This window comes from Taudactylus pleione, unplaced genomic scaffold (assembly GCF_031769625.1).
Source record: "Taudactylus pleione unplaced genomic scaffold, aTauple2 ptg000573l, whole genome shotgun sequence".
Lineage (NCBI taxonomy): Eukaryota > Metazoa > Chordata > Amphibia > Anura > Myobatrachidae > Taudactylus > Taudactylus pleione.
In genome coordinates this window covers 3,990,621-4,016,579 of record NW_028284975.1, presented here as the reverse complement: position 1 = coordinate 4,016,579, position 25,959 = coordinate 3,990,621, and the positions used below count along the sequence as shown (strand labels likewise).

Sequence of the window (25,959 nt, the reverse complement as noted above, 5' to 3'; positions counted from 1 at the left end):
CCCTAAGTCCCCCCGGGAACTCTAAATCTAACCCCCCCCCACGCGGCAGTCCGCGCTCGGTGCCCGGCGTCCCTTCAATCGGGATGCCAGGCTCCGGCCTCCCGGTGTCGGTAAAATGACAGGCGTCTAGATTTAGATGCCTGTCATTTAACCCTCTCCAGGATTAAGCAGTCGGGAAGACGGCTGTCGGGCTTAGGTCCACCGGCTTCCCGACTGCATACAGGTTCCACAAACATGACAAGTTCAGTGCACTCCAATACCCTTTACAGTCACCAGATCTCAATCCAATAGAGCACATTTGGGAGCTGGTAGAATGGGATATTGGAAACAAGAGTGTGGAGCTTGCAATTCTGCAGCAACCGTGTGATCATGTCAACATGTACCGGAAATGATCAACAATGCTGAATCCAGCCTGAAAGAATTCAGGCTGATCTTGGGGCAAAGTGGCGTCCTAATCCAGTACTAGAGATGTAAATAATAAAGTGACCATTGAATGTATATTACAGATAAAATAAAAAACAAACCCACCCCGAAAACAATCACCCCTTTCAAAAACCATTCATAAAAAGGATGCATTAGAAGGTGCTGTAGGTTCATTTCTGCAATCAAATTCTATATTCTTTGTGCATTTTGGATTAACATATAAGTGTAAGGCACTGATTCAGAGCCGGACGCTCTGACCAGAGCGCTCGCTCTGAATCAGGGCCCTCCTCCATTAAAATGGAGCGTCCTCCTGGACGCTCGTATAGCTGTGGGTCACCACCCACAGCATATACGAGCGTGCAAAAAGATGGTCGCGATGGTCTTGACCATCGCGACCATCGGACTTGCGAGGGAAACCCTGCGGTCGGGCCAGGAGTGATTTTGGCTCTATCAGAGCCAAAATCACTCCCACTGACTTCACTAGTGATGTCAGTGGGGCCGGCTTCAGACGGTAGGCGTTCCCATGGGAACGCCTCCGTCTGGCAGGCACGCCCACCAAAGGGGGCGTGCTGTCAATCAACATCGACAGCACGCCCCCTTTGGTGCGAGACCCCGAGCGATGGAAAGCCCGTCGCTCGCCGGTTCTCGCGCATGCGCACGACGGAGCTCCCTCCGTCGTGCGCATGCACAGTGGGGAACATCGACCCACTTGCGAGCGTACTGCCGCTCGCGAGTGGGTCTGAATGACCCCCTAAGTCTACATGTGCTTCATGGTAACAGTAATGAAAATTAGATAAACGTATTCCAGTGACAAAATATAAAACGTTATTTGTCAGTCTTTAAGAAAGCATGTATTAGTCCCATAGGTCCTACAACATGACTCCATAAACCAAGAGCCCGGGATAATATTCCCACTTCATTTATTTCTGTCGTTACTCCTGCTGAAATAATTAGTTGATATTTTAAAAAAACTGTTTTTACAACAACTTGCAAAACCTGGAAAATCACTGCCAGAATGCTTTATGACTGTTATGGGTTATGGAGTATAAACCTCTGTATCTCAAAACAACATATTTAATTTAAGAACATCAACAAATTCTTTGGATGTAATTACCCTCAAATTAAATCTGAAAGTCTGCAGTTAAAGCACATCTTGTTTGTTTCATTTCAAAACCATTGTGGTGGTGAATAGAGGCCAAAATCTGAAAATTCTGTCAATGTCCCAATATTCATGGACCTGACTGTATATGATTTGTTCATTATTTGGTTATTTATTACCAGTTATTTATATAGTTCACACATATTACGCATCACTTTATAGAGAAGATTGAGACATTCACATCAGTCACACATTTTCTGGAGATATCTGCAAACTTCAGAGATCACTTGAATGTATGTAGGGGTGGACCTCAGAAGATATTTTCAAAGCAGGAAGTAAGGGGATCACTTTAGCGACTGCTGTTACACGTTGCATAGACAGGTTCCTACCGGAGCCTCTGTCCCTGTGTGTGTGTTTAAAGGTATTTCCCAGCAATACTGTACATCATTTCTTATTGCCAAAATAAAAAATTATATGCAGTATATATAGAGTCTAAAACCCGATAATTAATAAATATGGGCCTGATTCAGAGGTGCTCACTGTTTGTACCACATGGAAAATAGAGTCATGTTGGACTGTTAACCTCCACATAAAATGTATGTTTTTAGCAACAACGATGAGTCAGGCTGTACCCAAGTCTACAAATCTATATAAAGCAATATCTACTTACTCCAATTCTGCTCTTTTGCATTCACTAGATAAGCAAACAATGCATGTTTTGTGGCCCTACAGTAACATTATTGGTTTCCTGTGAGGAGACCGACAAAACAGGACTTGTTGGTAAAACCCAACTAACCCAACTAACAACAGGTTTGCACAACAACCTATAAAGCAGTGAGATACTGTAAAATAAAAATAAAAATAAAATAAAAATGAAGCTGATATATGTCGTAATTTGGAACAGTGTAACATTTCAGTTTGTGTTTTGTGGCATTGCCAAACGCTATCTAAAATATTCCATTTATAGGAGTTATGTTTACTATGTATTTACTGAGCAGTTTAGAAGTGCTGAAAACATAATTTTTTTCAACAACATAGTTTTAGCATTATTTTTTATTCTAACAGAAGAGTGTTCAGTCACAATTTATAATTCACAGCAGTGGTGGGCAAAGAATGTCAAATGAAGATACTTAGAAGTCTTGGGAAGCATCATATGTCATCATTATCCATAACTATAGAATTCTATGCTAAGTTCTTGAGAGCCAGATGGGAAAAAAAAAAAGTATAGAGCCTTTACACAATGGAAACTAGGTAAGGAAAGAGAAACACTTTTTCTAATGTTTGTGTATACATAAAGATTTATCATAATGTCATCTCTTTGTTTCAATGTATCATTTGTGCTTGCTAAGCACTATGAAACAAATGATTAACCCTTAATTCACACTTTGCTGGACGTTTCCATATACAATTTGAAAAGCTAAAAATTGTAACAACTGTTTAGTCAAGTGTCAAACTTACTGCTAATCGATGGATGATGTCTTGTATATCAAGGTGGCCATGTTTCTCAGCTATTGTAGCTGGATCATCTCCATATTTATTGGTGAGTTGGCAAATATAATCTGCAGCTGGACTTTGCATTAGTGATAGCGTCACCTCTCTCAGCCCAAGCTTCGCTGCACAATGCAGTAATGTAGGTATTTCTTCCGAACTGGTGTCTAAAACAGAATGGCAAGATACAGAAAGCAATTAATCTCTGTTTACAAACTACATTTATTGGAATGTTTTGTTCATTGTAACCAATAAAAACTTCAAATTCCAAGTATGTAAGAGATGTCTTATTTAGGTACACCAATAACCCAGATTTTAGGTGTTCATTAATTTAACAAGTTTGAGAGTGTATGATGTTGTTTTCCAGAATATGAAAAGGAAGAATGAATGTAAGTGTAACACTCCTCAATTCCCTCTGTAGGAACAAATACATTTATTTCACATTTAATTACTTCCTCAGAGAGATGAATGTTTAGATCCATCACGGTCCGCACATACATTGTATTGTTTCAGCCCTTCACGGCAAACATCAGAGGAAAAGGGACCGTGTATGTAGCACTCACTATATTTAAGGATTACTGCTCTTAATATGGAGATAATAATAATAATACATCTCACTGTAACAAATAAAGTGCCTTACAATAACAGAAAAGTCATAAACAGATAATATTGGCTTACATAATCATCAGAGGTACCAGACAACTGAACTCTGCTACATATCACATTCTATACTTGTAATTATAACAAGCAGCACCCACATAAAAATAATGTATGACGGAATATAATGCTCGGTAACCAAACTGAAGAATTGCAAAAGCCAACCCCTGGGGTCTGGACTTATCATATGTAAACAATGGTTAAAAGCAGAGAAGCATCATGCATATTACATTACTGCTGTAACCTGTACTGAGTAAGGGAAGTATAACAATATCTTGAATTATACTGTTTGGCCAGATAATTTTCAATGCAGTAAATTTTCATGTGGAATGTTTTCTCCTGCCTGTCAAACTTGTGAAGCAGTAGCACAGCCTAGTTGACTTTCATCCCAACATATAATAAAGTATATTCAGTATGTCAAATGCATAATAAAAAGTATAAATCTCAGAAACTACAATCTCAGGAGAGAAATGAAACAACACAAAATAACAAGTGATAAAAAATGGACTCATGTATTAGGCGGTGAAAATCCCAGATCCCAGCCATTATTTTCAGCTGCACAAAAACATTTCCTGATACAGCACCATGGCTGGGGTCTATGGCTCTTCTACCCAATCCTGCTCCCACACATGTGATGTCATGATGTCACAGAAGAGGTGGCCAGGACCATCAAGTTAGGGGCAAGGCATGTCCTAAGGATGCAACTGGTGGCTCTCCAGGCTGCCACACACCAAATACATGTGTCAAAGGTAAAGAGATGGTGCTACCCACTCGGCCTTGTGCCCAGGGCGATGGCACTGCTCTTACATTTCTACAGAGGTGAGAGAGGAAAAAGTGTTACTACACAGGTGAGGGAGGGGGACGTCAAATGTGTTACTACGGGGTGAAGGAAGGCAATATGTTACAACATGGGCGAGTGAGGGGAATGTGTTACTACAGAGGTGAGGTAAGGGAATGTGTTTCTCCAGAGCTGAAGGAGGGGAATAAGTTACTACAGGTGTGAGTGAGGGTAATGTGTTACTACGGGTGTGAGGGAGGGATTGCATTTCTACACAGGTGAGGGTGGGGAATGTTGAATGTGTTACAACATGGGCAATGGAGAGAAATGTGTTACTACAGAGGTGAGGGAGTAAAATGTGTTAGTACACAGGTGAGGAAAGGTAATGTCTTACTATAGCAGTGATGCATTACTATAGAGGTGAAGGATTAATGTATTATTGGAGTGGTGAGATGAAAATGGAAACAGTAAATATCCAAGGTCTACCCGTGTGAAGCTAGTTTCATAAATGTGTGCCTTTTACTTCTGTGAACCATACTTTATTCCTAATGCATACTTTCTCTCATGGAAGGATGATATGCAGCTGACCATAGGGGACTCCCTGAAAATTCAGTAGTCCCCTGGATGTTTTGGCAGAGTAGGTAAGCTTGTTAAATGAGAAATGTAATTGCTTTTTTTAGATTGTAATCATTTTGTTTTACTTTTTTCTCTTAGCAATTTTTTTATTTTTTTGGGTTCTTGACAAAGGTCTTACATGCTAAGCCAATCAGCCCATTGTATGGTGACAATAAATAACTTCTTTACATCTTACCAAAGACCTGTGGCTGACTTGGCCAGATGTATTTTTTTTAAATGTTTATTTATGTTGATTTTATGCTGCTATTTGGCGATATTAACTAAACCTTACAATGCTGACAGCCATACTGATATACCATGACATAGTAATTTTTAACCAAACAGTACTGTACATTCTGAATAGACAGTAGATAACAATTATTATTCAAACAGGATTTATTGATTTATTGTTCAAATACAAAAAATTATAAAGGTTACTGTTTTAGTGGTTGCCACTTACAAGCAATAAAAACATCACAAAATGCACACTGAATACAGCCAAAGTATGTAATACTATAATAAAGCAACAACATAGATCATAATACGCCTATCAGCAGTATGGGATGGGTATGAAATACTGGCGGTTCGGTTGCCACCGGCTCAAATCCTGACAGTGGCAGCCCGAACAGTAAGAATCCCAATGGTGGCTGTAAGTATTCTATCCTTAATCCTCTCCTCCCCTAACACATCCCCGGTGGTGCCTAACCCTAATCCCCCTTCCCGCACCCTAAACCCAACCTTCTCCCGATGGTGCCTAACCCTAATTCTCCCTCCCCGGAGCCTGATCCTAACCCTCCCCAGGGGTGCCTAACCCTAAGTCCCCCGGGAGTGGCTAAACCTAACCCTGCTCCCCCCCTTTCCCATAGCTAAGACTTACCTGGCTCAGCCATCTTACGATTGGGATGCCGGCTGTTGGGATTCCGACGCGGGTATCCTGATCCCTAAGGGGGTTGTGGCATCTGCATTTTGCCGGGAGGCAGGATTCGGGTGTTGGTATATCGACGCCCATCATCCCGTCCGCCGGCACTATAACTTCATCCCATTGGTATAATATTATTAGACACTATTGCTGAGCAATGGGAGCAAAATAAGATTCACCAAGGGAGGGAAACATTTTACACATCTACTGTATGTTTTCATAATATTAGAAAATAAACGTGGTCACTGTTGTCACTGGAGGCATTAAAATGTCTTTCTGCTGCTGTAGTAGCATGCCTGGTTATATTGCATCTGTATTGGCTTACTCTGGATCTTAATCCCCTGGAGGTACAACCAACATGCAAATAAACACAATGCAGAGTGTTTAGTAGACTTTGAGTCTGATTCATCGGTGGACACTAAAGCAGCCATGACCAGTGGCATAACTATAAATTTTCCTCCCCCCTGCCAAAAAATTTTCTGATGCCCCCCCATGCAGTACCCCAGGTAGTGGTCCCCCTATGCAGTGCCCCTTACATAATGCCCCCAGTAGTAGACCCCCTTATATAGTGCCCCCAGTCCTAACCTCCCAGCAGTGCCCCCAGTAGTAGTCCCCCCCAGCAGAGCCTCCAGTAGTAGTCCTCCCCCAGCAATGCCCCCAGTAGTAGTCCCCCACCAGTAATCCCCACCTATGCAGTGCCCCCAGCAGTAATCCCCACCTATGCAGTGTCCTCAGTTGTGGTCCCACCAGTGCAGTGCCCCCAGTAGTATCCTCCCCAGCAATGCCTCCAGTAGTAGTCCCCCCCAGAAATGACTCCAGTAGTAGTCCCCCCCACAGCAACGCCCCCAGTAATAGCCCCCCCAGCAGTGCCCCCAGTAGTAGTCCCCCCAGCAGTGCCCCCAGTAGTAGTCCTCCCAGCAGTGCCCTAGTAGTAATCCCCCTCTATGCAGTGTCCCCCAGTAGTGGTCCCACCAGTGTGCAGTGCTCCTAGTAGTACCCCCAGCAGTGCCCTTAGTAGTAGTCCCCCCCAGCAGTGCCCTTAGTAGTAGTCCTCCCCCCAGCACTGCCCTTAGTAGTAGTAGTTCCCCCCAGCAGTACCCTTAGTAGTAGTCCTCCCCACCAGCACTGCCCTTAGTAGTAGTAGTCCCCCCCTAGTGCCCTTAGTAGTAGTCCGTCCTCCAGCAGTGCCCTTAGTGGTAGTAGTCCCCCTCCCAGTGCCCTTAGTAGTAATTCGTCCTCCCCCCCCAGTGCCCTTAGTAGTAGTCCGTCCTCCCCCCCAGCAGTGCCCTTAGTAGTAGTCTGTCCTCACCCCCAGCAGTGCCCTTAGTGGTAGTCCCCCCAGCAGTGCACCCTGCCTGGCCAAACACACACACACACACACACACACACACAAAGAAAAGAAAACTCAGCTTACCTTGATCCCCGCTCTGGCATGCTCCTTCGTGCTGCGTCCTCCCGAGCTGGCCCGCTCTGCATGATGGGAGAGACGTCATGACGTCTGTCCCATCACGCACTGCAGGAGCCAGAAGCCCGGCTCCCGCAGTGGGCACAGCAGCCGATGAGAGTCTGACAGACTCTCATCGGCTGCTAAAACAAACACACGGCTGCTGACGCCGGCGGCTGTGTGTTTGTTGCTAGTAGTGTAGTGCGGACAGCACTTATGTGCCGTCCACACTACCACCCTGCCTGGGTGACTAACAGATGCTAGAGGTCCAGTAGGACCTCTAGCATATGTCTCCTCCTAGGCGGCGGTCACTTTGGGAGGGCTGTTTTCTGCAGATTTCATGCGGTCCGCATGGAATCTGCAGCCACTTCACCCCACAAGCCTCCGCACCCCCAAGCCACCGCGGGGGCTGCGGGGGCTGTAGTTATGCCACTGGCCATGACTGCGACTTTATACGCAGCGTGACTGCTCCTTTATGCTAATGCCCCAGCAGATAGGATTTGTACATAGAAGCTCACCCACTGTGGCTGTAATCTGCCGCTATGCATCGAACTTTGCACCAGCTCTTTGGAGGTGCAGAATGTCTATCTGAACATAGACACTGAAATCAGTGCAACTACGTAAAAAGTCTCAGTCGCTGACTGCGACAAGCACATGTCTTACTAGCCACCCCTGTGTTACCACCCAGGAGCGCCTACTGAAATTGCCCCTCTCTGCTTCCAAATTTGTTCTGCATTCCCCAGTGGTAACCATCAGGATGCATGCTCAGACTGAATAAATAGTCCACTTGGGTCCTACATCGACACTGCGTTTGTCTCTGAATCAGGTCTTTTATGCTTTAAAGCACTAAGGGGCCTATTCATCAACACTAAAATAACGTTTTTAAGGACATGTTCCTTAATTGCCGTTATTTTAGTATTCATGAAGAGACTTAACACAGGAGATATCACTGAATTACCGCAGCTGTAGGTAGTGCTGCGCATGCGCTGGCTTTACGGATGTAACAGCGCATGCGCAGCATGGATTCCAGCTGCAGAAAGTTAGAGCAGGCATGGAAAACTAGCCATTTCCTGAAAAGCTGTCATCACAAAAATGACAGCTTTTCGGAATAAATAGTTATGGGGAGGAGGAATGATGAATTCCTCCGGAAATTAGGTAGTACTCCATTCGAGTTCTAAACCTAATTACCTCCAGAGAATTTTAAGTTATGATGAATAGGCCCCTAAGTGAGTCATGTGAGTGATACTGCAATCATTTGAATGAAGTTATCTATAGTGTACTCATTTACAGCATTTACAGTATAACAGCCCTTATTTCCATGCAAATTAATGTCTATTTGAAAGTATAAATCTTCAAAGTTACTTGAAAGGTGATATGTGATTGAAGAGTAATGGAAGGGTGTCACTATCAGTCATAATGATAGGGCTGAAGGCTTTCTGAAGGTGCTGTTCAATATAGGCAAGAAGTGAAATACAATACATTATTAATATTATTATTATTATTATTATTATTATTATTATTATTATTATTATTATTATTATTATTATGTCAAATAACAAGTAGAGCTGTATTTTGTTGAAGACTCTCCTGTAAATAAATAAAAAGGTTTTAACCTTCCGATTATCAAGGAATACCTTAGAAATGTCATTGTATTTACCATCTAGGAAGTAATAAGTAACTGATTACATTCTAAACACATACAGCATGATGTGCCAAACTGTCAACAAATGGAAATAGCAGGACACTCAGTATTCTGACATTTCTATCTGTAAAAGGCTCACGTTGCAGATACATAAATTCATAAAGCACTTATGGATTTCCAGATTCCAAAAACAGGAGTGAAGAAGGCTAGCATAAATCAACAAGGTTTAATCTACCTTCTGTTTACTACTTGGCAAAAAGGGAACAAGACAAATTGGGAGTGTGGTCCTATCATGTTAGGGCATTCCACAGCCACTGGAGCATTCTGAAGCACTACCCTGATGCCTTATCACTCTTTCTATCACCTTAAACACCAATGCATTGATGTCCGGGCCAGGGATGCGAGTCACGTTTCCCAAAAATGCCAGCACTCAAAACAAAAATCTTGACTGTTCAAATCAGAGTTGTCCAATCAGAACAATTGGGAGGTATGTGTGGGAGATATGTTTTAGCTACTTTAACAGACAAAAGTAAGACAACAGTTTAGCTCCTGCTTGTCCAGGCATACTCTGTTTATAAGACAGTAACGTAATTGGCATGGCCGTAACTAGGGTAGTGCGACCTGTGCCATGGCACAGGGCATCGCAGGGCAGGGGGCGCTGTTTGGGTCTGTCATTTTTCTTGTTTATTATTAATCTCCCTTGTAGCTTCCTCTTCTTTTATCCCCAGCATCTCCTAGCTGCCCCAGGAGTACCCCAATCTCTTCCCTGGCCCTTCCTCATGAAGCCATGGCCCCTTTTCAGGTGCACTATTTTGTCCCTATTTAAAAAAAGGTCGGGGGGTGGCGGCGCCAATGCTGTCTCTGGCACAGGGCACCAAAAAGTCTAGTTACGGCTCTGGTCATTGGCAGGGTTGCAGAGGAAGGAGGTGAGTGTGCTGATCATGTGGGCAGTGGTAGCCTTTTTACACCTGTGATTATGTAAATGACGAGGGGGTAGCAGGTTACAGTGACATTATGGGGCAAATATAGAGTTGGTTGCAAAATAGGTATAAGTTATGCTACATACACACGGTACAACTTTCATGAACGATATCAACGATAACAATATCGTTCATCATTAAATCATTCATATCGTTCATTTTTATGCTGCCAACGATTGACCAATGGCCAACGATGCCGCATGGATGATAACGATATTGATAATCCTCCATGCATGCAGACCAACCTGGACGATATCTATCAGTGCCTGCAGGTGGGAATGGTCGTTGTTCTTTGGTCGTGGGTGATATTGTTGCTGTGTGGATGAATGATATCATTCAATCAACACACCGGGAATTTCAATGGAGATCGTTCAGCGATATCGAACGCTGAATAGATCGTCCCGTGTGTATGCAGCATTGCTCTAAAGTTTACATGCACAAATTTCCACTGATATGCTGAGCTTGAGATGTGTTACAGTGGGCAACAGTAGCAAATGCTCTGGTTTACACCAATCACATGGTACAGACACTTACATCTCACTTGTGTCCATGTTGTAAAACATTTAGTATATGTGCAACAAGCATATACACTTTTAATTATCAATAAAACAACATAAATTTATTTTATACAGCAGAAATACTACTCATCTAGTATACACGGAAAAATAATAAAAAAACACTTAACAGTACAGGCTTTTCTTGCTCCTTGGCTGAATTTCACAATTGGCTCAATTTTACCATTTTCTTTATGCAGCACTTACACAAATTATACCTGTGTTTTTCTGAAGACATTGCAAAAAATATCACTTCAAGTAAAATTTTACCAAAAGACCAAAATAGTGTTTTTATTGATATTTCAAGAAAGTCAACTAAAAGTAAATGTCTTTTTGTTTTTGTAAACACTTCAAAGGAATACATTAATCTAACCTTTCCAAAATTGTACAAACCAGAATTACATGTGGAGTTCTCACACCAAAATCTGTACTTAAAAATGATAATGCAAATTGGGTGTTTGTTTTTGGCTAATATGCACCATCTCCATATAAATGCTTACAGTGGGTAAGAATAATGTGGTAGCCAGACAATAGCTGCATAGGGGCCATGAGCTAGTGCAGTCCAGGTTTTAAGAATAACCATGCTTAATCACAGGTGATTTAAATAGTACCTCTGTCAGTTTGATTATACCATCTCAGCACATACATGGATATCCTTAAAACCTGGACTGTTAGAGTGCTTTGAGAACCGAGTTTGGGAAACCCTGCACTAGTGCCTTACTGCCCACACTTAAAAAACGTGTTTTCTGTAGAGCAGGGAAATATTGTCTTGACTATCCTTTTTCAAATGTGGGTGCCCTGTCACCCTCATAATGAAGGTGATAGGGCAAATGGAGCCCTCCCATTGAGATACGGAAAACTTATGTTTACCGTAAAACAATTTAAAATTAAATGGTAAGATGCCCCATCATTTCAAAGTGGGGACCCTCAATGTGGGTGCTCCTGAATTTATGAAAGCCAGGTTGGGGGAGATCTTCACCCATATTTGGACACCAGGATATTTCTATAGGGATATTGGGTCATTCCATGTCAAGTGGTCCAGGGGCCCCCACTTGACCATCTTGAACATTATTTTAGTATGACATTAGTATAGCTAACTATCCAAGTGGACACCATAACAATCATAAAATAACACACTTTAAAGTTACTTAGTTCCTGTGTTGATGTCATATAAAATTGCTTTCACAAATTGAGCGTTAAATTTTCCGCCATCTTTGAAGTCCAATAGCAAAAAAGAAGCAAAGCCGATTTTCTTGAAACAACATTCATTAAAAAGAGCAGACTTTAAACTACAATATAATATTTTTTCTGAATAGGCATTTTGCCTCAGAAGGGAGAAACAGACTTTAAAGTTAGGTCACTTTCGGCATAAGCAGCACTTAATATTATGGACAACGAGGCATGTTTAAATGGCTGTCACTATAAGGCAATGAGAGTTTGAATCTTGTAATTAGGCACAGCTATACAACTTTGAGTGCTCATTTTAAAAATGTTGACCTAACTTTAAAACCGTTTTTCTCCCTTCTGCTGCAAAATGCCTATCTAGAAACAATATATGTTGTAGTTTAAAGTCCGCTATTTTTTAATAAATGCAGTTTCAAGAAAATTGGTTATTCTTCTTTTTTGCTATTGGACTTCAAAGATGGTGGAAAATGTGTGAAAGCATTTTAAATGACATTATTACAGGAACTAAGTGACTTTAAAGTGTGTTATTGTATGATTGTGATGGTGTCCACTTGGATAGTTAGCTATACTAATGTCAAGGTACATTAATGTTTTCCTTTGGAGATACACGGGCCTATTCATCAACACTAAAATAACGTTTTTAAGGACATTTTCCTTAAATAACGTTACTTTGGTATTCATGAACAGACTTAACACAGGAGATATCACAGATATCTCCTTGCTAAGTTCCCCTGCATTAATTTCCACACTCCCCATACATTAGTATGGGGATGTGGAAATTATGGTATTCATCAAATTCCGAAAATTATCAATTTTCGGAATTTGATGCAGTTACTATTCGCCACTGTGAGGTGGCGAATAGCAGAATCCACTTACCTGTATCAGCGTGTGCAGGTCTCCCGACGAGTCCCTCTGGCGCTCTGCTCCGTCCTCAGGCTCCGGAGGCTGGTCGGACATGTGTGCTCCCCAGCAGAGCACAAGAAAGTTTAGAAAAAGAAAAAAAAATGTTTTTTTTTTTCTAATCTGTCATGTGGTCGGCTGGGAAACCACATGACAGACCAGCAGGACGGAGCCGGAGGCTGCTGCGCGGACAGGTAAGTTGGCGGGGGGAAGGGGAGCGGAGGGGGGAGAGGGGTGGAGGGGGTCGTGGGGGGGGTATGAAACTTAACGCATCTGTAGGCAGTGCTGCGCATGCGCTGGTTTTACAGATGTAACAGCGCATGCGCAGCACTGTTTCCAGATGCGATAAGGTAGTGTAGAGAGGGAAAAGTATCTATTTCCCGAAAAGCTGTCATCGCAAAAATGACAGCTTTTCGGAATAGATACTTATGGAGAGGTGGAATGATGAATTCCACCTATAATTAGATAGAACTCCATGAGAGTTCTGAAGCTAATTATCTCCATTGAATTTTTACGTTTAATGAATAGGCCCCATGGGCAGCTGAATTCCAGAAAAAGTTTTACACAACAGATTTTTTGTCCGACTTTGGCCTCATACTGTCAAAAAAGTAATTTTTTGAAAGCCTTGAGGAAGCAATTTTTTAAATCAGCATCAAAAGTAGTATAAGCATGTGCACTTTCACAACTTCTGGTCTCATAGATCTGCCACAGCAATTACTTGAACACTGCTGATTGTGCACCGTGGAGTTGGTGACAGTTTCACCTACCTCCAGTACCAGGGCCACAACTCCACTACTATTGCGTACTGTGACCGGAAACTTTGCCAAAGTTAGTTCTACAAATACACCAACCTTCATGCAAAAATTCATCAAAATTGGAGATGGTCAAGTGGGGACGATTTTCAAAATTGGTCCACTTGACACGGAATGACCCTAATGCTTGATTATCATACTGATAAGCAGCTACTAACTTCTATGGGGTCACCTCCCAATCCCCCTCCCATCATTGTGGAGGACAAATGGAGCTCATCCGTTGCAGTCTTAATATATATACAGATTCAGGCCCTGTCGCAAGCGCTGAGCACTCGCAACCGGGTCTATGGTGGCCTACAGCGCATGCGCACGACGGAGCCAGCGGTGGGCGGGCCGGGGGGGTGGCTGCCCAAATGGAAGCGTTCCCATGAGAACACCTGCCATTTTGGGGCGGCCCCACTGACATCACAAGTGATGTCAGTGGAGAGCTTCCGGCTCTGATAGAGCCGAAAGCTCCCTGGGGCTTGCAATGAACGAGACCTTACCACAAGGGTCTCGTCACAAGCCTGATGGTCGCTATGGTCTTGACCATGGCGACCATCATCATGGCTGCTCGCTATAGCTGTGGGTGGTCACCAACAGCTATGCGAGCGGCCAATAGGCTGCTCCAAAAGAAAAAGAAGCCCGGCCCTGATTCAGAGCGAGCGCTCTGTCATAGCGAACGGCTCTGAATCAGGCCATCTATGCCAAAAAAGGCACCATTAGTGTCAGTGGAGCATTCGTAAACAGTCAATTAAAAGTACAGTAATTTACTATTGCTTAGGGCATCATTATTCACTATTATGGAAAAAGTTTTTTTAATAGCTTTCATTAACCACTAGCAAGTAATATGGGTTTCCCATGTATATATTAGGGATGTGCAGGCTCGGATAGGTTAAATCCGAACTCCACGTGCAAACTCGAACCTATCCGAGCCTGCACATCCCTAGTATATATACATATACGGCCAACTGGCCTATACCAACTAGCACAGTATTCTGCAGCAGACCCTTTGCCCTTTGTAATGACACATAATAGTGTAATCAGGAGGTGCAGTATATTATGTTGACATTCAGAATGTCAACAGCAGAATGTCAATGTTGTATGTATGTCGACATTCAGGATATTGACATGTTCACTATGTCGACCTTTAACATCGCAGCATTCTCAATGTCGACATATTGAATGTCATCAGTCAAAATGTCGACAGTGGTATTTTAAGGTAAACCAAACTATAAGTCTAACCCTAACAGCAGCCGAACCCTAACAATATTGGTGCTGCTGCATCTGCTGTTGCATCTGTTACTGGAGTCACTGCTGTGATAATATACTAATGCTAGTATCACCGCCGCGTACACCATCTACAGTATACTGGCATCAGCCCTATTACAGGTGCAGTTTCTCGGTCTGAGCATGGCTTCTGCGGCTGTGGCTCTGCACCTGGGAACGTAGCCACTTTCACTGACACACCCGCGACAGTACCCTAATACATCAGACCACCTCCCAGTCACCGCCCAGGAATGCCCATTACTTTGCCGCCCCATTTGTGATACTCTCTGTTCCGATAGCAACAGCACCTTTGTGCGTACACTCTGTGTAATGCATTGGATCGTAGGGGTTTCTGTTGCTAATAATCGCTCAGCTACGGTAACATCCGCATTGCTTGTGGATTGCATGTGGCTCTGAATCAGGCCCTAGGAGTGTACAATGGGACCCAATAGGGCAATAGAGCATAAATAGAGGATTATAGTCAAATAATTTACAGAAATAAGCAAATTTCTTAGTTGATTTTGTCAGAATATGTGGTCCATCCAGAACAAAGATTCCTAAGTTGGTGCCATGCTGGACTGGGGTATAACTAGACTAGAAGAGGGGAGGCTGGAAACAGATACAGGAAAGTCAGGACTTCAAAACCCTTATATTCTTATTGCTAAAATATCTGCCTGCATGCTTCCCAAAACTCAAACATCCCCAAATCTCAAAAATGATCAGCACAAGCTGCAGGATACAGTGGTAAGGATAAGCATAGGATGGCAACATGTACTCAGAATAATAATCTCTTAAAGTAATAAGGGAGAGCTTTGTCTATCAAAGATTATCTCCTTGTGAAAAGCCTCTTGGCGTAACATGCATCTGGAGCCTGGCCGCGTGACACCTGTGTACCATGACCACACATGCGGTCTTAGGGACTGATTCAGAGATTTATACTAATGCAATCACAGCAGCTTTGAACAGAATGCAGCTGTGAAAATATGCTAATGCCTTTTAAAGCAAAGCCGAGCATAGGGACGCCCACTGCTGCCCTCTCTTATCCATCCAACGTCATACAACAAGGTAAACACAGTGGCGTAACCAGGGGGGGTCAAGGGGGCATGTGCTCTGGGTGCCTTGGCAAGTCCAGCAGATGCAATATGGGCCAGGGCATTGTACCTGCACCGCCCCCCCCTGCCACCATTGCACCGGACCAAAGATTTTGATGTCACTATAAAGAGCAGGCAACTGTGCAGGCTGCTGGTGCTGGCTGGGCTGACTGTAGGGGAAGCTGCAGCAGAAGCATGCAGCCCCTCCCAGGCAGTCTTCCCATTGTGTATACTGAGAGCTGACGCCGGGTGACAGAGTGATTCTTCCTTACCTGGTCTGTGTAGGCCTTGACAGTTTGTGTGTATGTGTCAGTGTGTGTATGTGTGTGTGTCAGTGTGTGCATGTTGTCGAAACTGGATTATTGGCTGAGACAAGATCAGTTTAAAATTGAATCGCAGCGACACCTTCTTGCGACTGGCCGCAAGATGCCATTTTGCGAATGGCCGCCTAAGCGCCATTTTAGATAAACTCACACTTTAGTACTTGTGGCAATAATACTATTAGCATCATGCGATTGCACCCGTGACCATCACCATAAGTTGCGGCGATTCACCAAAAGCCCATTTCATGACTTTACGTATTATAAAGGATATATTTCAGAAATGGCTTTACAGTATGTCAAAATTGGATTGCATTAGCTGAACAGAGCAAATGGCCACGTGACAACTAGCCTGTGTAGATAAGCTTCCTGGATAACGTCTGCTCTCACTCCATGTGGCCCGGCTAGAATACACACCTTACATTAGCAGGCTTCCTGCAGTGAAATAACTTCAAAGCCAAGAGTGCTGTCTTAGGTTTGGGTCTTGTAGCTGGGCTAATTTGCATCCACACAAAAGTTTGGGAGAATAAAGGGCCTTTTCTTTTGAGCCTGGGAAAGGTGGGGGCTGCTGAGAGAAGGGGCATGTGGAACTATAAGGCTCAGCATTCAACACTGCTAGGTGTTCACTTAGTAAGTGAGATTTAAGTGCACCATTCCTCATACACACATTAATACGCACAATTGTACTGTTAACTAGTTGCATATTAGCGAATGCATAAGAACTTGTATGAAAACACTGTTTTATTACCTTCATGCACACGCATCTGCCCCAAGTTAACTAGCGTCTTTATATCAAACCCCGCATACTCACATTACATATCCACATAAAAGGTTTAATAAGCTTTAAGGTATAAGATTTAAGTTGGTTCAGTTAGTATAAATGCTGTGAAATAAAGATATTTGATAACTAAGGTTTTATACATGCTAAGAAAGCCGTGTTTGGTTTCGTATTGATGCGTACTCTTTCAACAGAATTCTGGTATTATTGGTGTGGAGATCGCATCATGCATTCTCAACTTATGGACCGCAGAGACCTCAAGCAACAAAATGTATATTATGAACAACTGTTAGGTTGTTGCATGGGGGCGGGAGGGCAGAGACCCCCAGTTGTTAGAGGTTGGGATAAGTCTATTTGAACCAGCCTGTTAAACGCTCTGTAACAGATGCTTCCCCGCTGTGAACCAATGGCATAAGCAAGAAACTTCTCTATTGTCCTGTCTATTCAGGGGGGGTATAAATATGTGTGCTCAAGCACTGGGTTTTTAGTCTTCTTGCTGAATGCTGACTGAGGGGTTTCTTGCTGATGCCTAACATCTGGACCAGAATGTGCTGCGTATGTATACTGTACTTGGGTCTGTATAATTCCTTTGCACTGAATTTTGTCTGGATCAATAGCGTGTAACTGACTGTACTTTTACCTGAATAATACTTGTGCTTTGGAACCACAGATTCCAGGTCTTAAGTCTTTATTTACTGTATGACTGCATATGCAAATTAGCGTCATCCTTAGAGGTTTATAGGTAGGATATTAGAAGGTATAGGCAGGGGTATATAGAGGTTCTGATCCAGTATCATCAATGTCTGTGTCCATCAAATACACAAGTGGAAGTTTGACAAGCCCACAAAATTCAGTGCCTCATTCACCTGTCCTCATGGTGTGGATGAAAGATGACATGGTGGGGAGGTGATGGTGTGCTGAGAGAAGATGCGGTTGGGAGGTGATGGTGTGCCAAGAGATGATGCAGGGGGAGGTGATGGTGTGGCTGAGAGACAACACAGTGGGGAGGTGATGGTGTTCTGAGAGATGATGCGGTGGGGAGGAGATGGTGTGCCGAGAGGTGACACAGGGGGGGTGATGGTGTGGCTGAGAGATGATGCAGGGGGGAGGTGATGGTGTGCTAAGAGATGATGCGGGGGGAGGTGATGGTGTGCTGAGAGACAATTCGATGGAGAGGTGATGGTGTGCTGAGAGATGATGCAGGGGGGAGGTGATGGTGTGCTGAGAGTCAATGTGATGGAGAGGTGATGGTGTGCTGAGAGACGATGTGATGGAGAGGTGATGGTGTGCTGAGAGATGATGCAGGGGGAGATTGTGTGGCTGAGAGATGCAGGGGGAAGGAAGTTACATAGGGGGAACAAGTCTGGTTGAACCGCTGTTGTATGATGATGACCTTGTTAATATTCCTACATAAGCAGGCATCTTCCGGACTATGTGACCTACATGAATAGTGAATACCAACTGAAGATACCATCTTCCCATGGAGGTTTACCATAGAGGTAAGGTGCATATGGAATGGAAAGGAATGTTCCCAAAGTGACAAGAAATTGGCGGCGTGTCATGTTGGTATGTCCCATTTTCAGTGGCCATGCCCCTTCAGTATGTGACCACCATTTTTTGCAGCGCATATATATTTTGCTGTGTGTATGTAGGGGGGGGCACCATTATTCAACTTGCCCTGGCCTAACATAAGTGCAAGGGGTGCAGCTATTATGGGGCCCAGAGCTGAGGGTGGCCCATCTTCCTTGTCAAATTTACATGTGTTATATAAATTTTTCACCATTGGGTACATAGGGGCACCTAGTTACGCATCTGGGTAAACATCAGTATTATAGACGCATATCCGGGAGTCGCTCTGTGTGAAAGGTACCAGCCGCAAACACTAAAGCTTTTCTTACACAGAGAAAAGTCTTATGCTGCGTAGAAGAACACAATGCTAAACTCTCACATATTCTAAACTCTATAATTGATCCTATTTGTGTCTAAAATATAATTGTGACATTACTTAAATTGTGTGCTATACATATTCACAGTTGTCAGTGTCAGTATATCAGCTGGCAGTGAACAAAATGTAGTAAAATAGTTTCCATGCAATTATTGGGACGATTTGGCAATAATTGGGTGATCGGCCTGTTTTATTGTGCAGTGGGTAAAAGTGTTTCAGTATTTCATTGATACATGGTTAAAAAATGGCCACAAATGCTCTCCTTCGATTGTTAGACTTGCCAGAAGATATTGGTAAAAAGGTCCCAATATTGGGCCTGATTCAACAAGTAATGCAATTGGCCGATTGTTGCATTCATTCTGGGCATGCGCAAGCATCACAGTGCGCGTGCGTGAGCCGGCCACTGCGATCGGGACTGCGATCGCAGTGACTACGCAGTCCCATTGCAGAGTGACAGGAAGTGTTTGTGGGAGGTGACAGGGGGGTGGTCGAGGAAACGCAGGTGTGCCAGTGCGTTTGAAAGCTGTTGCAGAGGCGTGCATAAATTATCCCCTGTGATGCCCTACGCAGTCTGAGGCCTGATAGCGTGCGATAAAGTTAGCAATTTCTGAGTTAGGTCTGACCTTGTGCAAGTGTGCATGAGGCTGAGATGGTACTCGATTGTACCGATGTTTTCACAGTCTTGCTAAACATTACAGATGTGTATAAGGGAAAGTGGTATGCAATCGGGAAGCCAGCGCACGTAAGCCCGACAGCCAGCTTCCCGACTGCTTTATCCCGGCGAGGGTTAAATGACAGGCGTCTGATTGTAGACACCTGTCAATTTACCGACGCCAGGAGACTGGCGCCCGGCATCCCGATCGAAGTGATGCCGGTCGCCGCTGCAGACAGCCGTGGGGGGGGGAGGGTTAGGTTTAGGGGCTCCCGGGGGGAACTTAGGGTTAGGCATCCCCCCGGGAGTTTAGGGTTAGGCTAGGGGGAGGGAGGGTTAGGGTTAGGCACCCACGGGGCGGACTTAGGGTTAGGCACCCCCCCGGGGGACTTAGATTTAGGCAGCGGGGAAGGGGGGGTTAGGTTTAGGCACCTAGAGGAGGGATTAGGGTTAGGCACTGGGGGAAGGTTAGGGTTAGTCACCCCTAAGGAGGGTTAGGGTTAGGGGGTTAGCTTAGGTTAGAGCATACTTACCTGCGGATGATCGGGATTTTCTGCCGTGTCGGCCTGCCGCTGCCGGGTAATTTGTATTCCGGTAAAGTGGGCGTCCTTATGTAGTGCTGCAGTGGCATTGCGATCACAATGAATTAGCATACTATTGCATTTGCAGTTGCGTTCCGTAGGGAATCAGGCCAATTGTGTACTGCGTGGGGATGATAATCAGACCATAGTGTATATCCTGTGAATTTTCCTGATTACATCTCCTTGTAGGCGGACATATGCAAACTATCAATCCATAAGCCTGAAATTCGGCAGCTTTTAAATTTAAATTGTATAGTGTGTACTGCAAATATCGGGCCTTTCCACTTCAGAAAAATCATGCCGAATGCTAACATAAGTCTCATAGCTAGCTTCACCCTGCTATATGTAGAAGTAAAGAACAACTTTTGGGATGTTGTAGACTTTTAATATTACTTTCTTGTGCTCACTGTTTTTTTGGTTTATTAAATCCCTGGTGCAACCAGCTAAATACATGACATGTATTTATGAGGTTCACACCAGGCAACATCTAAAAAATGACTGAACTTGCTGAATTGGTTTATTTATCTCTAATTAGAAACAATTTGCAATTTTCAACTTCAAGGTCCTCTAATAAAATGAATGCAACATGTGAATACAATGCAATTTAAAAATACACACTACATTGGTGTTTAATGTATAATCAGCATAAACAATTTAACAGCTTGTAAATAAAATAAAATGTACATAGTCACATTTAGTGACTATGCTATTCCTTTTCAGGTACCATCCCAGTGATCGATAACACAGAGAATGTTAATTAAGCAGAAGCAATCAGACCAAAAGCCACTTATAATTCGTAGGCCAACAATCACTTGACAGATTAAGAACTGCTGTATTTCAGGATTTTTTTTCCCCTGGAACAATCAATAGTCACTATGATCGTTACAATATTGTCAGTATAGGCTTATGGCGCGCTTTACTTTTTTTTCAGATGGCCTTGGAGGCTACACTTCCTCTTACATTACTAGGATACCACCTGACATAACAAGTACTATAATCTACAATATTACAGAAATGTTGCATATTTATGATTAGAATATAGAGAACATTTATTGGAGTCTTAAGAGTTATACTTTTGTTTACTCTGCAACTATATTACAGTATATATATAATAACTGTGAAATGAGTGTTTCTCTAACCAAAACAGGATATGATACAGGGAAATAGTGGGGAAATAGATGATTTAGCAAGATAGCGTTAGATTATAAATACTGTATATGCTTCTTTTATAAATACTGTATATGCTTCTTAGAAATTAATTAATGCAAGCATCCATGCTTTGAGTTATACCTCCTTCAAACTGTAATATTTTCATGCAGTCATTTCTTGAATAAATAATGAGGAGCTTAAATTCACGAAAGAAGGGGGCAAAGAACCTAGTATTTCAGTGTGAGAGAAGAAAAGGATCGTGGATAAGGGAAAGTGAGACAGAAGTATAGTGAAAATATAATGTATTATACCGTTTCAAACAGAGATATCTATATAATAATCATGAAAGCGTGTCTGTCTGACTGTTTGTCCTTTATGCATGGCCAGAGTTTTGGACCTAGCTCCACTAAATTTGGCATGGTGGTGTAATTTGACCATGATTAGGTTTTTGCCTAGGTTTGAACTTCGTCAGGGCCACACACAATCTCTAATAATGGGTACACTCCTGAATTAAATAGATTCTGGGCTGGCTCAAGTGGAAATTGGCAGTCTGCCAAAAACCTGTGTGAAAGCTACAAATGTATCTTTTAAACTTCACAGTCTGAGCAAGGGTCAAACTTTATGACTCATGCAGTTTCATATAAAATCCAGAGTTAGGCCCTTTTAAAGTGACTATTTATATTAGTAAACCCTCTGTGTTTGCATGCAAGAGCATAACTAGAACTTTGGGGGCTACATAGCAAGATCTTAAAAGCTACCCCCCGCAGGTAAAAAAAAAGCCCACATACATTTACCCTCACACAGAGCCCATTTAGGTTATACCACACTGTAGTACCCATTATACACATTATGCCATGCAGTAGCAGTGCCCCTTGTACATTATGCATACAGTAATGCCCCTTACACTACACAGTAACTACCCCTAACACATTATACCACACAGTAATGCCCTTTACAGATTATGCCACATAGTAGTAATGACAAATATAACACATTATTCCACACAATAGTAGTGTCCCTTACACATTATGCACACAGTAATGCTCCTTATAACATTATCACACACAGTAATGCCCCTTACACATTATGTCCCCCCCAGCAACTCACCTCCCTCTCGCCTCCCCCTGTGTGCCTTCAGCAGCCAGCAGGTGTGGATTTGTTGCCAGCTATCAGCTAATTACAGCTGGCACACCGTCAGGCAGTGGCAGACATGGATCGACAGTGCCAGCACAATATGAATCTGGCAAGGGACCAATCGGAGCTTGCGGACCAGCAGCCAATCAGGAGCTGCCACTGCTGATTGGCTGCTGGTCCACTAACTCTGATTGCCTCACGACCAGTGGCACTGTCTCTCCACGTCTGCCTATTGGTGTGCCTACTGTAATCAACTGGTGGGCTGGCACCAAATCAACAACGATGGCTCCCGGACCCCCATCGATGGACCTGCCTGGATCGGCCCACCTTGTGTGTGTGACTGGGTGCAGGGGAGTTGTGGGCCACAGAGGCAGCTCGGGCACTATAGCAGCTGCACCCCTCCACCCACGGTAGTTATGCCACTGTTTGCATGCATGTTAGCAAACAGTGGGATCCTTTTCAGGATCAATGGAATGGGGTTATAGGCGAGGACAATGCAAACAAATGTAGGCTAGAGGTGTACTTCAGGGTCCAGTATTCAACCCGGGCAACGCCGAGTATCCCAGCTAGTTTATAATATTTGAATATAATTAACAATCTGTAGGAGCTTTCCAGACTTCTCAGAAATAAAGTTAGAGATTAACAGGATCTGTACTGCACACGAGCAGCTTTTCCTTTGAGAGATTGCTTGCAGTACCCCCAAGCTGCAACCTGATTGACGGCCCTTTGGTGCGGGGAGTAGGCAATGCTGGCCTCTGTTTCAGAAAATGGTGGCGTCATCCCCATTTCCTGGGAGGGCCGAGGCCAGAGTCTGCATCTTCCAACGCAGATTTTCTGGCCTTGGCTACAGAGCTGTGAGTGGCAATCTGAGTAACCTCAGGGTTACTCAGATAGCCAATGGTCTCGCAGAAAATCTGATGTTGCACCTTAGGACACAGCACTAGGATCTGCAATGCAGTCATAAGGCTTCTATTACACCAGATGCCTCTTGCTGCATTAGCATATTAGTTGTATGGTATTTCCCTGCAGATGTGCAATACTGTACAACTCAGAATCAGGCCCCTGTGCATTATTTTATACTAGGAAACATATTTTTAATTTCTACAAGATATGAATTTCTTTATTTTGGTATACACATAACTATTGTCTGTAGATGGCGTTATTGATGCTATAGGGGCTGATTCTGAGTCACACAGAAAGTAGCTGTAGATGTGAGCAGCTGCGGAAAGCAGATTTAGGGGTCTATTTACTAAGCAGTGTTAGGAGACAGAGTGAAAAGTGATAAGGTGCCAGCCAATCAGCTCCCAACTGCCATCTCACAGGCTGTGTTTGAAAAATGACAGTTGGGAGCTGATTGGCTGGCACCTTATCACTTTCTTATCACTTTTCACTCTGTCTCCTAACACTGTTTAGTAAATAGATCCCTTACTACTTTATGCTAATGAAAGTATACATAGGGTTAATGCAGGAGTTCGTGCATCTGCAAGCGGAAACCTGTGCTGCCCTTTGACCTTACACCAGCAGCCACAACCGTCATCATTAATATTTGAACTTGTACCAGCCCCATGGTAGGTACAAGAGTTCCATTAGAAACAGGCTTCCCTTCCTGGTACACACGACTGCAGATGCTCAATTTATGCCCAGAAACACCTTATGTCATAGAAAGACAGATCTGACTGAGATGTGTATTACTCAGATTAGGAGGGAGATACACAAAAATGCCTAAATTGTCATCTGTGCATGCACTGTATGCACCAACCACAGGAGATAAATTAGTTAATAATTATCACTTTGCCAAAATATCTACACCCCTAAAAATTAGTAGGTACAGTATTTCTGTTTTCTTTGTAGTCTCAAATATTGTTCCTGCTAACAGCTACTCGAACCTGCAAGTCAAAGTTTGCACATATGGAGCAATTGCGTCAACTTCCCTTCAGTTCCAGGTATCTAAATAGTGCACAGGGGTGGGTATTTGACCAACTGCCTGGGTCTAACACTGCTTCTGCTGTCTGATCATGCCAGCCGTGGAGATTGATAGAAGTAAAGCCAATCCCGTCACATGTTTATAATCCTATGATTCAGGATTTAAAAAATCTCAATCCCGGGATTGAACTGTACTTCCATTCAGCAATGGTATATGGATGGGGGCCACACTGAGAAGGCTCACCTGTTTGGCTGTTAATCACTGCAAGTGGAGTGGTTACCTGATGTCCTGAGAAGTCCAGGTACTGCCAGACGCCAGAAGAACGTCAGAACAAGAGCCAGCAAATGACCTGCGGACTCCCAATTCAAGAGCCTGTGAAGACTCAACCACAGCTACTAGACCCAGCATTAAGGTGTAGACTGCAGGCATGCTCTAATAAGCCAGCTGGCAGAGAGACTCAGATAAATGTGTCAGACGGAAGCCGCAGATGCCTGCTTCTCACCAGCTCGGCCTCCGATTTACACATTTTCTAATTTTACTAATCCCAAAATCCTGGGATTGCTGCTTTAAATTCCAGGATTAAAATCCTGGATCTGTTGAGGCTAAATCCCAGGATTCCAGGATTGGCTTCCCTAATTGATAGTCTTCTGTCATTGTTATATCCTGATGTACCTTTCTTCATAGCAATGACTCATCAAGTATGCTGTTTATGTAGTTTATTTATTGTATGTAATACTTCCATTAGTACAGGTAGATAAAGACATCATCTCCTCATAGCTGTTCTCCTTTCTCTTACTCCTTCTATATCCCTCCACTTCCTGATCACATGTCCTTCTATGCTGCATGATCCTTAAAGGTACACTACCTCATCTTACTATTACATGACAATGCACATAAACTATCTACATAGATGCTACAGTCATATATAATGCCTGCTATCTATTTGTCTTCCAAGCTGACTGCTGCAAAAAGCCAGAAACTTGTAGACCAACTACAGGCAACCAGTGGTTCTCGAGATGCTTGTGTCTCTTTGAACCTGCAAATGTGGCTTCCAGCTACAGAAGCTCTGGACCTGTAGCAGCCACTTCCTCATCACATGAGCTCCTACACACAACAAAATGAGTACCTGCAGCATTATGGAGGTGGAGGGAGTACAGTGTGCTCACTTTGCTTCCTCTGCACCACAGTTTGTAGGCTCCAAAAGTAAAGGTAAGTGAGGGAGGTGTGAAAGGCATTTGAGGAGCTGTGGGTGATATCTGGAAGGATGTGTTGGACATGTGGGGGACGTCTGTTGGGCATGTGTGGAGGAAACAATATACAATAATCAATAGAATTGTACTTTAGAAATGGACACATAAGGGAAATGTGAATAGGTCTGAGGTTTACAGGAAGGTCTGCTGGCATATGGGAAGGTTATAAGGGGCATGTGAGTAGGTCTAGGGGGTATGTGGGGAAATTTGTTTGGTATGTGTGGAGGCCTGAGGGAATGTGGAGTGGTCTGATGAGCATGTAAGGGGCATGTGGGGAAATGTTATGGGCATGTAAGTAGGTCTGAAGGCATTTGTGAGTCTCCAACAGGCATGTGGGGAGTTCTTATGGACATTTTAGAGCATGAGGGAAGTGGCATGGAGATGCATGTGG

General features: G+C 43.4%; 1 protein-coding gene across 1 annotated transcript in view; it reads right to left on the bottom strand.

Moving 5' to 3' along the window:
- Positions 1-25,959, bottom strand: part of BANK1 (B cell scaffold protein with ankyrin repeats 1) — a 533,405-nt gene that overhangs the window by 287,639 nt on the left and 219,807 nt on the right. The window contains exon 7 of the mRNA XM_088453252.1: positions 2,981-3,177. Within this exon, the coding sequence (XP_088309378.1) occupies positions 2,981-3,177 (197 nt within the window). The remainder of the gene's footprint in view (positions 1-2,980; positions 3,178-25,959) is intronic.